The 12737-nt window shown below is 53.7% G+C and overlaps 1 protein-coding gene across 3 annotated transcripts in view; it reads right to left on the bottom strand.

Moving 5' to 3' along the window:
• Positions 1 to 9207: 9207 nt before the first annotated feature.
• Positions 9208 to 12737, bottom strand: part of ZNF853 (zinc finger protein 853) — a 9758-nt gene continuing 6228 nt past the window's right edge. For 2 of the 3 annotated variants that reach the window (XM_037740354.1, XM_017533807.2), the window contains exon 3: positions 9208 to 12337. In XM_037740354.1, coding sequence (XP_037596282.1) covers positions 10521 to 12337 — 1817 coding nt within the window. In that variant the 3' untranslated portion in view covers positions 9208 to 10520. The remainder of the gene's footprint in view (positions 12338 to 12737) is intronic. The other variant, XM_037740355.1, reaches the window with a different exon arrangement.

Raw genomic sequence — 12737 nt, 5'->3', positions numbered from 1 at the left:
AAAAAAAAAAAAAGAAAAGAAAAAAGAAAAAGAAAAACTATGCCCTAATGCATGGTCTCATACCTATAAATTCAGCACTCTGGGGGGCCAAGGTGGGTCACACCTGTAATCCCAGCACTTTGGGAAAATAAGGCCGGAGGATCGCTTGAGCCCAGGAGGTCAAGGCCGCAGTGAGCTATGATTGTACCACTGCACTCCAGCCTGGGCAACAGAGTGAAACCCCATCTCTAATAATGAGTAAAATTTGAAAAATCAGAAGTTCTGGCAACACATGGCCCCTGGTTTGCAGCGCACCAGCCAGTACAGCCTGAGGAGTAAGCAGCCACTGTGGGTGGGACTGGGCATGGCCATAGCCCTCAGTGCCCACCACTCCCTGTCCCCTTCCTCCAGGCCCGTGTCTGAATGACACTGCCTGACTGTCCTGTGGGTATCTAAGTTTTTGAATCCTCAATCCCTAGATTAGACCCTTCCTCACCCTACCTGATCTGTCTGGTTCCGCAGGAAGACGCATTTGCCCCCAGGCGCTTCCCAGGAAAGGCTCTGACTAGAGGACAATTAACCAAAAGCAGTGTCATGGTTTGGCTGTGTCCTTAACCCAAATCTCATCTTGGATTTTAGTTCTGATTCTCACGTTTCATGGAAGGGACCTGGTGGGAGGTAATTAAATCATGGGGGCTGTTCCCCTCATGCTGTTCTCATGGTAGTGAGTGAGTTACCATGAGATCTGATGGTTTCATAAGGGTTTTTTCCCCTTTGCTCCACACTTCTCCCTCCTGCTATCATGTAAAGAAGGAAGCGTTTGCTTCCCTTTTTGCCATGATTGTAAGTTTCCTGAGGCCTCCCCAGCCATGTGGAACTATGAGTTAGTTTTTTGCCTGGTGGGGGTTGTTTTTAGACAGTGTCTGGCTCTGTCACCCAGGCTGGAGTGCAGTGGCACCATCTCAGCTCACTGCAACCTCCACCTCCCAAGTTCAAGCAGTTCTCCTGCCTCGGTCTCCCCAGTAACTGGGATTATAGGTGCCCGCCACCACACCCAGCTAATTTTTGTATTTTTAGTAGAGACGGGGTTTCACCATGTTGGTCAGGCTGGTCTCGAACTCCTGATCTCGTGATCCACCTGCCTTGGCCTACCAAAATGCTGGGATTAGTCATGAGCCACTGCACCCAGCCATGTGAGTTAGTTAAACCTCTCCTTTGTAAATTTCCCAGTCTTGGATGGTTCTTTATAGCAGCTTGAAAACGGACTAATGCACCAGGTAAATTGAAGCAGCTGGAATGTGAAGGCACCAGGCCTTTGCCACCCGTAGCCCTGCAGGAACAGGAAAGGGCCTGGGGGGAGGTGGAGGTATAAAGAGGGGTTCACCTGGTGGGCACTGTGATTGTGGAGGGACAGCGTGGGGCAAGAGAGTTCCCCAACCTTGCCCTTCCGCACCCTGTCACCTGCCAGTGCTGCCCATGGCCCAAATCCACCTATAATGTGGAGGGCAAGGGACCCCAGGGGAGGAGGAGGGTGTATAACAGAGAGTCAACAGCTCCATCCCAGCCTTAGAACCCTCCACCCTGTGAGGCAGGGATCTCAAGTCACCCCAGCATCTCCTTGGATCTCCTCTTGTCCTGACCTGATACTTAATCCAAGACTCCTCAGTTTATTCCTCTACCTCGTCCACAGATAATTTCTTTTCCTTTCTTTTTTCCTTCCTTCTGTCTCTCCCTCCTTACTCCCTCCTTCCCTCCCTTCTTCCTTCCTTTCTCTTTCTTTTTCTTCTCCCTCCCTTCCCTTCCCTTTCTTTGCTTTTCTTTCCCTTTCCTTCCCTTTTTCCTTTCCTTTCCTCTCTCCTTCCCTTTCCTTCCTTTCCCTTCCCTTCCCTCCCCTTCCCCTCCATTCCTTTTACCCCCCTTCCCTTCCTGTCTTTTCTCTTCCCTCTGTCACCCAGGCTGGAGTACAGTCATGTGATCATAGCTCTACTGCAGCCTTGACCTCCTAGGCTCATGTGATCCTCCTGCCTCAGCCCCCTGAGTAGCTGGTACTACAGGCACGTGCCACCATGCCTGGCTAATTTGTTAATTATTAATATTTGTAGAGATGGTGTGTCCCTACGTTCCCAGGCTGGTCTCAAATTCCTGGGCTCAAGTGATCCTCCCACCTCAGCCTCCCAATGTGCTGGGATTATAGGCGTGAGCCATCTTGCCCGGCCCCACCAGTGATTTTTGCTTCTTGCTCCAACAGCACTGCTGAGGGACTGAGGAGACGGAGAGGAGGAAGGAAGCTGGTGGGACTTAGGTGTCCTTGGCCTTGGGGAGATGCTGGACCAGCCCTGAGCCACCTGCCTCAGGATGCCTCTGACCTGAGGACAGTTGGTTTTCATAAACTGTAGTTTAGTTGGACCTTCCTGTCACTCACTACTGTACTTGGTCTTGATAGATTTCCCCAAATTCATTTGAAGAAGAAAGTAATTAAAAAGCAGGCCAGGGTTAGCACATGCCTGTAGTCCCAGCACTGTGGGAGGCTGAGGCAGGAGGATAGTTTAAGGCCAGGAGTTTCAGAGTAGCCTGGCAACAAAACAAGACCCTGTTTCTACACAAAATTTTTTAAAGTTAGCTAGGTGCAGTGGCTCACATCTGTAATCCCAGCACTTTGGGAGGCCGAAGCAGGAGGATGGCTTGAGCCTAGGAGTTCAAGACCAACCTGGGCAATATAGTGAAACCCTGACTCTACTAAAAATTTAAAAATTAGTTGGGTGTGGCGGTGCATGACGGCTACTTGGGAGGCTGAGGTGGGAGGATTGCTTGAGCCCAAGAGGTTGAGGCTGCAGTGAGCTATGATCACACCACTCCAGCCTGGGTGACAGAGGAAGACTCTGTCTCCAAAAATAAAATAGCCGGGTGCAGTGGCTCATGCCTGTAATCCCGGCACTTTGGGAGGCTGAGGTGGGTGGATCAGCTGACGTCAGGAGTTTGAGACTGGTCTAGCTAACATGGTGAAACGTGAAACCCCATCTCTACTAACAATACAAAAACTAGCTGGGCATTGTGGCACGTGCCTGTAATCCCAGCTATTTAAGAGGCTGAGGCAGGAGAATCGCTTGAACCCGGGAGGTAGAGGTTGCAGTGAGCCCAGATTGTGCTATTACACTCCAGCCTGGATGACAGAGAGAGAGTCCATCGCAAAAATAAATAAGGCCGGGTGTGGTGGCTCACGCCTGTAATCCCAGCACTTGGGGAGACTGAAGCAGGTGGATCACCAGAGGTCAGGAATTCAAGACCAGCCTGGCCAACATGGTGAAACCCCATCTCTACTAAAAATATATCTATATATACAAAAATTAGCCGGGCATGTTGGTGGGTACCTGTAATCCCAGCCACTCGGGAGGCTGAGAGGTGGGAGAGTCGCCTGAACCCAGGAGGTGGAGGTTGCAATGAGCCGAGAATGCGCCCCTGCACTCCAGTCTGGGCAACAAAGCGAGACTCCATCTCCATAAATAAATCAATAAAATATTTTAACATGATCACCTCTGTTTAAAACAAAAAAGTAAGAAATCTAATAGATTGCAAAAAGTAAATCAACCCTTTTTACACTAATACAATTTCTGTGTCCCTCATATATCTATGAGCAGTTGGTGGGGTTGGGGCTGGGGGAATATCCAAGGATACTCACGAAACAGTTCCTGGGGTGTAATCTGCCTGGCTCCTGCCCCATCCTCCACAGTGGATGATGGCAGTGAGGAGGGTGCCCACCCACCCAGTGATTGGTGTGAAGCTTGCTCGATGCTTCAGCCTTCTTGTGACTCATCGGCAGGGACACAGGGGATGTGGAAAGGTTCCAGGCATCTCGGGCTTTGGAATTCTGTGAGGCTGAGGGCATATCTGTTCAAGCACATGGACTTTGGGCATGCCCCACATCTGCATGGACCCACCTGCAGGTACTGGAACCTTGGCTGGGCAGAGCCCCCCTTCACTCAGCTCTCAGGACTTGCTCAGCCATCTCTTCCTACAGGAAGCCCTCCTGGGCTCCTCCTAAGCTCTCACATCAGGGGCTGGCAGGGAGCCTCATGCAGGGGGATGCTGAGGTATGCCCCCACTGAGCCTCTGTGTGCCTGCAGTAGGCTGAAGGCAGTAGTGCTGCTATTAAAACCATACCCCAGGCTGGGCACGGTGGCTCACGCCTATAATCCCAGCACTTTGGGAGGCCGAGGCAGGTGGATCACAAGGTCAGGAGATAGAGAGCATCCTGGCTAACATGGTGAAACCCCGTCTACTAAAAATACAAAAATTTGCTGGGCATGGTGGTGCACGCCTGTAATCCCAGCTACTGGGGTGGCTGAGGCACGAGAATTGCTTGAACCTGGGCAGTTGCAATAAGCTGAGATCGAGCCACTGCACTCCAGCCTGGTGGCAGAACGAGACTCCTAACAAAAAAAGAAACGATACCCGAGGCTGGGAATGGTGGCTCATGCCTCGTGTTAGTCACTTCTCCTATTGCTATCAAAAACTGCCAGAGACTAGGTAATTTGCAAAGAAAAGAGGTTTAACTGGCTCGTGTTTCTGCAGGCTGTACAGGGAGCATGGCTAGAGTGCAGTGGTGCGAGGAAACTTATAATCATGGTGGAAGATGAAGGAGGAGCCAGCACTTCACATGGCTGCAGCAGGAGGAATGAGAGAGAGGGGAGGGGTGCCACACACTTGAAAACAACTAGTTCTCACAGGAACTCACTCTCATGATGACAGCTCCAAGGGGGATGATGTTAAACAATGAGAAACCGCCCCCAAGATCCAATCATCTCCCACCAGGCCCCACCTCCAACACTGGGGATTACAATTGAGCATGAGAAGCTGGGCGAGGTGGCTCACACCTGTAATGCCAGCATTTTAGGAGGCCGAGGCAGGTGGATCACCTGAGGTCAGAAGTTCGAGTCCAGCCTAGCTAACCTGGTGAAACCCTGTCTCTACTAAAAATACAAAAATTAGCCAGGCACAGTGGCAGGTGCCTGTAATCCCAGCTGCTTGGGAGGCTGAGGCAGGAGAATCTCTTGAACCCAGGAAGTGGAGGTTCCAGTGAGCTGAGATTGCACCATTGCACTCCAGCCTGGGTGACAGAGTGAGACTCCCATCTCAAAAAAAATAAATAGCAACTGAACATGCGATTTGGGTGGGGACACACATCCAGACCATATTATGCCTATACTCCCAGCACTTTCAGAAGCCAAGGTGGGAGGATTGCTTGAGCCCAGGAGTTCGAGAACAGCCTGAGCAACACAGTGAGACCCTGTCTCTACAAAAAGTAGAAAAAAATTAGCCAGGTGTGGTGCGTTCCTGTAGTCCCCTCCAAAAAAAAAAAAAAAAAAAAAAAAAAAACAGGGAAAAAAGAATACCAGAAACCAGAGCTGAACAGTAGTTAAAATGGTAAAAACAGATTTTATTCAGGAACTGTTGCAATAGGGTAAAGAGACCTCAGTATAGAACTGGGCTCAATTCTGAATACAGCAGGACAAGTGGAGACTTCCAACCCTGGAGCAGGTTGGAGTGGGGTGGGGAAGTGGGTGGCTGGGTGGAAAAATACCAAGGGGTGAGGGGTTCTGGTTGAACTGACTGCCAGGATCCTGGCTGAAGGCAGGCAAAAGTGATCAGAGGGCACCTGGCAGGTGGTGGGAGAGGAGGGATTTGATCCAATATCAAGGGTGGGGATTCTGGTTAAACTGACTTGACAGGATTCTTGCTATAGCTGGGCAATGCAGAGACGGGCACAGATGCTCAAAGGTCAAGGCTGAGTGGAGAAGAGGCTGAAGTCCCAACAAGGAAAGAGAAAGACCGTGTTTCCAGCCCTGCATGCTTCTCCATCAGCACCTGAGACCCCACTGCCACCTGCTCCTTCTCATTCCATTTTGAAAACATGGACTTGATCTAGCCCTGCCTGGTGGACACACGTTTGTGGGTGCCAGGAGGGAGGAATCTGCTCCTCCTTTCTGCCCTGACAGCCCCTAGTGGACAGTCACTCCCAGCAGGCCTTGCAGCTGCCAGGACGGGAGATTGTGGTGGACTACGAACTGGGACAGGGAGGACAGGCTTCTTCTGGAAGGGCAATGGGCAGGTGGTATCCTGGTCTTTCACAGTTGTGTCAAGGACCACAGAACCAAGCCACATTCTCCCCATGCTGATGTTCCCAAAGGGATCAGTTTCCTGCTGAACAGTAATTCCCATTTATAGGGAATTATTGGGCAGTGCCTCATGCCTGTAATCCCAGCACTTTGGTGGGTGGGGTAGGGGTGTGCTCAGGTGGGAGGATTGATTGAGCCCAGGAGTTTGAGACCAGCCTGGGCAACATAGCAAGACCTCACCTCTACAAAAAAATTAAAAATTATCTGGGCATGGTGATGAGAGCCTCTAGTCCCAGCTACTCAGGAGGCGGAGACAGGAATGAGCCCAAGTTTAAGGCTGCAGTGGCTATCACTGCACCACTGCATTCCAGCCTGGGCAATAGAGAGCAAGACCCTGTCTCACCTAAAAACAACACAATTCCAGTTTCCACAGCTTAACTCTGTCACCTTGAAGTCTTGTCACCTCCTACTTGGTTCCCTTAAACAGCCTTTAGATGGCTTCCTGCTGTCCATCCAGACCCCATGCCACACCCCCATCCACCTTGGCAAGTCATAACCTCCCCCCCTGCCTGATGCCTTTCATGGCCACCACGGACCCCCTACATGAGCGAGAAGTTGCAACCACAGGACCACTGAAGACCCCTGGATTTGCCCCCAGCTTCCACCTCAGGCTCTTGCTCAGGACAGATGCCCCCACAACCACTGCATCCCCTTCTCTGGCCACCTTTTGCACCTGTCCCCATGCAGGCCAGGGACCTCCTTGTTCTACCATCCCTCGATTCCTGGCTTGTGACTCTGAGGCTGCACCTCACGGATGGGACTTCATGGAGCCTTGCCCTACCCCAGGCCTGATGCCATGTGCTGGAGGCCCTGTTTGCCATGACAGCCAGCAGCCTGGTGCAGGAGCTTAAGCTGAGGCTGGAGTGGGGGGCTGCCTTCCTGGTTCCCCCACCCACATCTGTCACCCACCCTCCAGTGCCCTCCAGGGGAGAGAAAGCTTCCCCATAATAGGTCAGTCACTGGCTGGGCCGAGCAGCTATGTCCATATGGGTATCTGCTTTTCTTGTTCTTGCTGTTTCCTGCACAAGCCCAGGCAGGTGGTGTCTCTGGGGCAGACTGCCAGTCACCTCTCTCCTCCTTCCTCCTGCTCATGTAAGCAGGAGGGTCACAGGTGCTCCAGCCGCAGACATAGGCTGCTGGACCTCCTCTTTCCCTAAGCCGCCTCCAGTTGGCAGAAGTCCTGGTGACCTGCATGCGGGAGATGTGGGGGGCATACTCTGTTTTCAGGGATTTGTTTGTTTTTGAGATGGAGTCTTGCTCTGTCATGCAGGCTGAAGTGCAGTGGTGCGATCTCAGCTCACTGCAACCTCTGCCTGCCGGGTTCAAGAGATTCTCTTGCCTCAGCCTCCCGAGTAGCTGGGACTACAGGTGCCTGTCACCACGCCCAGCTAATTTTTGTATTTTCAGTAGAGATGGGGTTTCACCACGTTGGCCAGGCTGGTCTTGAACTCCTGACCTCAGGTGATCCTCCCACCTTGGCCTCCCAAAGTGTTGGGAATTTGAGCCACTGCACCCAGCCTGTTTTCAGTTTTTGATGGAATGGGATTGGATTCCTTTGTCTGATGTTCCTCATGTTTCCAGCCCACCAGGTGCCCTGTGGGGAGGCAGGTAATTGGCAGAACTTGTTTTATCTAAAACTCCACCCACCAAGTCAAAAAGGGGCATCAGGCCAGGGGCGGTGGCTCGCACCTGTAACCCCAGCACTTTAGGAGGCTGAGGCGGGAGAATCACTTGAGCCGAGGACTTCAAGATCAGCTGGGCAACAAAAAAAATAATAAATAAGCCAGGCATGGTGGTATGTGCCTGTAGCCTGAGTCGTTCAGGAGGCTGAGGTGGGAGGATCCCTTGAGCCCAAGAGTTGGAGGCTGCAGTGAGCTATGATTGCACCTGCACTCCAGCCTGAGCAACCGAGTGAGACCCTGTCTAAAAAACAAAAAAAAAAGGCAGCCAAAGGTAACCATCACTCACCCCCCACAAACAGTCAGGTTCCTGTTGCTACCTTATGGGGGAGTGTTGCTACCAGACTCCACTGGCCAGAACTACACCATGGTCTCAGGGCAGGCTGCTGAGCGGCAGAACTCGAAACACAGATCGATGAGTGAGTGATGCATTAAGGCCATGCTCCCAGGGGGTGCTGGAGTAACAGAAGCGGGCCAAGGAAGGAGAGGAAGTCAAGTAGAGATGCAGCCCCCAGCAAAATCCTGTAAGGGAGACTGGGCTTGGTGGTTCACGCCCCTAATCCCAGTGCTTTGGGAGGCTGAGGCAGGAGGCCTGCCTGATTCCAGGAGTTCAAGACCAGCCAGGGCAACATGTGAGACCTCCCCATCTCTACAAAACAATTTTTTTTGTAATTAGCCAGGTGTGGTCCTGTAGACCCAGCTACTCAGGAGGCTGAGGCAGGACTGCTTGAGCCCAGGAGGCTGAGGCTGCAGTGGCAGAACCACCGCACTCCAGCCTGGGCAGCAGAGTGAGACTCTCTCAAAAAAGAAAGAAAGAAAAAGAAATGAACCCCTGGCCAGGTACAGTGGCTCACACCTGTACTCCCTGCAGTTTGGGAAGCTGAGGTGAGAGGACTGCTTGAGCCTGGGAGTTTGAGACCAGCCTGGGGAAGAGTGAGACCTTGTCCATATAGAAAAAAAAAAAAAGAAAAGAAAAGAAAAGAAAAAGAAAAAATTACAGGCATGAGCCAGGTGCGGTGGCTCATGCCTGTAATCCCAGTGCTTGGGGAGGCTGAGTTGGGAGGATCACTTGAGCTCAGGAGTTTGAGACCAGCCTGGGAGAAAGAAAAGAGGGAAAGAGAGGAAAGAGAGGAAGGAAGGGAAGGAGAGAGAGAGAGGGAGGGAGGGAGGAAGGGAAAGGAAAGGAAGAAAGAAAGAGAAAGAAAGGAAAAGGAAGGAAGTGAAAGGAAGGCGGAAGGGGAAAGAAAAGGAAAAGGAGTGAAAGGGGAAAGGAAGGGAAGAAAAGGAAGAAAGGAAGGAAAGAAAAACAAAGAAAAGAAAGGGGAGCCCCATGGAAGGACACAAAATCCAGAGGTGAAAACACCAAGACAAGGACATTGTATTTCTGTATTTTATTTTTTGTTTCTGTTTCTCACTTACCAACACATGTGTAAAATGTAGCAGGTGTGTTAGTAAAGGAGAAGCAGCTGGGGAGAGAGGGGCAGGAATTAAGCAGCCACACGTGAAGAGTCAGGTGGAGCAGGAAGTGACTGGAGGCAGAGGTGGCAGGTGGCCTCCTCCCCACACCACCTTCCCACAAGGCACCAGCAACTGCTGCTGCTCACAGCCCCTGCCTCAGACGATTTGGTAAACGTGATAAAGAGCATTGCTCCCAATCCTTGTCCCAGACATTCTTCCCCCAGCCCCAGCCACGGGGCAGGGTCTGCTCAGGCAGCGCTCCAAACCCCCATAGCCTGACACAGGAGAAATATGCCCCAGTCTCCCCATGCCCACCCCTGGGCGGCATCTGAGAAGCACGAAGCTGGTGGAGTCCGGGGGCCACAGTGAGGCTACCCCAGAGCTCCTTCTGGGGGACCCTCCTTCCAGACTTTGGAGAGCTCTCCCAGAATGCCCTCTGCTTCAGCCACAGGCTCTTATTCAAGAGGACATTAATGGGGACTGGGGGGACTGGGGGACATGGCAGCAAAGGCCAAGAACCTGCCTCCAAAGCCCGCCAGAGCCCCTGGTTCCCTGGAGGGAAGGTTCCACCTTCCACCCAGAGCAGGACTTCCTGGCTTCGATTTGCACATTGACCCCGTGAATAGTCTGACCCTGTGTTGATGAACACAGGCGTTTTCATCAGAATTATACCCACCCTGATGAATTTTCATCTTAAAAAGTATTTTCAAGGCAAATGCCCCCGAGGACGATTCAATGACTTGATCAGTTTCTACATAGTGCAAACAAGTTTGCTTTCTCCCCGAGTATCTCCTTGGGATCATTTTCACCAGGATTGAAGCTTTTCCGTGTGTGTCTCACCACATCTTTGATTCCCTGGTAGGTGTCCTGTCTTCGTCCAGTGTCATTCACTGTCTCGCCACTGGGAGTTTTTCCTCTTTTGTAATAAGTCCAGTTTTCCCAGGGGGGAAATTTTTGGCAGGCCCCTCAAAGGGCAGAGAAACGTGTCCCGCGTGCTGTTTCAGCCCCAGTCTGCTTCTCTTTTGGCGGATGTTCTTTTTTTCTTTTTCTGGCGGCCAATCTGTGAACCTTAGTATTTCTCAGGGAATCCGGGAATGATGATGAGGATGGAAGCCTTTTATTCCAGGGATATTCCAGGATGCCTCCAGCGCCCACGAACCCGGGTCGAGGAGCTTTTCAGGTGGAGGCGGGTGGGGGATCCCCTTCCGACCAGGCAGCCCTGATCATGGCCTCACAGCGCCTTGTCTGGGGGCGCAGTGGCCGCTGCGGCCTGGTCCGCGCGGACCGGGCCGCCGAGGGCCGCGGGCCGTGAGGCGCGCAGCAGGCCAAGGCCCCGGGAGCGGCCCGCGCCGTGCAGCTGGCGCTCGTGGCGGCGGATCTGCACCTTGTGTCGGAAGCGCTCGCCGCAGTCCTCACACACGTAGGGCCGCTCGCCCGAGTGCGTGCGCCGGTGGCGCAGCAGGTTGGAGGAGACGCTAAAGCGTTTGCCGCAGTCCCCGCAGGCGTAGGGTCGTTCCCCCGTGTGCGTGCGCTGGTGCTGCACGAGTGCTGAGCTCTCGCTGAAGCGCTTGGCGCAGTAGGAGCAGGCGTAGGGTTTCTCACCGGTGTGGATGCGCTGGTGTGTCACCAGGTTCGAGTGCTGCGAGAAGCCCTTGCCGCACTCACCGCAACGGTGTGGCCGCTCGCCCGTGTGCGTGGCCTGGTGGCGCACCAGGTCAGTGCTGCGGCTGAAGCCCTTGCCACACTCCCCGCAGATGGTCGGCCGGTCTCGGGCGCGCCGTCGCCGCCGCTGCCGCGCGGGGGTCAGCGCTGCACTGCCCGCTGGGCCTGGGATGGCCACTACTGCCGGCGCGGCCACGGCGGGCAGCACCATGAGCTCCTGCAGCACCACGTAGCCCGGAGGGGCTACCACGACCGCGGCTGGAGCCCCGGGGACCGCCGCTCCGCCGCCTCCTGCGGCTGGCACAAGTTCAAGCTGTAGCTCCGGCTGCACCGGGGTTAGCTCCAGCTGCACCTCTTGCTGCTGGGCGCCCAGCTCCACCGGGGTCAGCTCCAGCTGCACCTCCTGCTGCTCCAGCTGCTGCTGCTCCAGCTGCTGCTGCTGCTCCAGCTGTTGCTCCAGCTGCTGCAGCTGCTCCTGCAATTTGAGCTGCAGCTGCCGCTGCTCCTGCTGCCGCTCCAGCTCCTGCTGCCGCTCCAGCTCCTGCCGCTGCTGCTCCAGCTCCTGTTCTGACCCCAGGTCCACCGGCATGAGCTCCAACTCCACCTCTTCCTCCTCCTCGGGCTCCAAGGGAGGAGGCTGCAGCTGTTGCTGTTGCAATTGTTCCTGCTGCTGTTGCTGCTGCTGCTTCAGCTGTTCCTGCTGCTGTTGGAACTGTTGCTGCTGTAATTGTTCCTGCTGCTGTAGCAGCTGCTGCTGTTGTAACTGTTCCTGCTGTTGCTGCAGCAGCTGTTGCTCTTGCACTTGCTGCCGTAGCTGTTCCTGCTGCTGCAGCAGCAGTGGCTGCACTTGCTGTTGTAACTGTTCCTGCTGCTGCTGCTGCAGCAGCTGTTGCGTTTGCACTTGCTGCCATAGCTGTTCCTGCTGTTGCTGCAGCAGCTGTTGCTCTTGCACTTGCTGCTGTAGCTGTTCCTGCTGCTGCAACACCTGTGGCTCCTGTGCTTGCTGCAGCTGCAACTGCTCCTGCTGCTGCTCTTGCACTGGCTGTGGCTGTGGCTGTTGCTGCTGGTACATTAGCTGCAGTTCTGGTTTCAGTTCCTGATGGTGCATGGATAGGTGTTTTTCCTGTAGTTGAGACAGCTGCTGGTGCCCATCTTGCTGCTGCTGCTGCAGTTCTGGGTGTGGCTGTGGCTGTTGAAGCTGCTCACGCTGCTGCTGCAGCTCGGACTGCTGTTCTGACTGCTGCAGTGGCAACTCCCGCTGTCCTGGCTGGGCTTCCTCAGCGATTTCACTGGCCCCCACCAGGGCTGAGACTGCTGGCCGCTGTGGACTGCTGCTCCCCTCCTGAGGCTCTTCCTCCTCCTGACTCTCGCTCCCACCACTGCCACCTGTAGAAGAAATGGCAGGAAGCCAAGAGAGAAAGATCTACAGGAAGCTCTCTGGTCCAGACCCCAGGACCTGCCCCTTAACCTGCCCTCAAAGACACACTAACACACTCTTAGCAGGAGCCCAAAAGTGCTGGATTAAGTAACAATAGCAGCCCAGCAGAAACTAAAATGCTGCAGGGGAGGGGAGTGGCTTGGAAATGTGCCCAGGTAGCCAGGTGTGGTGGCTCATGCCTGTAATCCCAGCACTTTGGGAGGCCAAGGTGGGCAGATCAGGAGGCCAGGAGATCAAGACCATCCTGGCCAACATAGTAAAACCCATCTCTACTTAAAAAAACAAAAAATACAAAAATTATCCAGATGTGGCAGTACATGCCTGAAATCCCAGCTACTCGGAAGGCTG

This window comes from Cebus imitator, unplaced genomic scaffold (assembly GCF_001604975.1).
Source record: "Cebus imitator isolate Cc_AM_T3 unplaced genomic scaffold, Cebus_imitator-1.0 Scaffold82, whole genome shotgun sequence".
Taxonomy (NCBI): domain Eukaryota; kingdom Metazoa; phylum Chordata; class Mammalia; order Primates; family Cebidae; genus Cebus; species Cebus imitator.
Note: the sequence above shows the minus strand (reverse complement) of the source record. Positions and strands in the feature narration are given on the sequence as shown.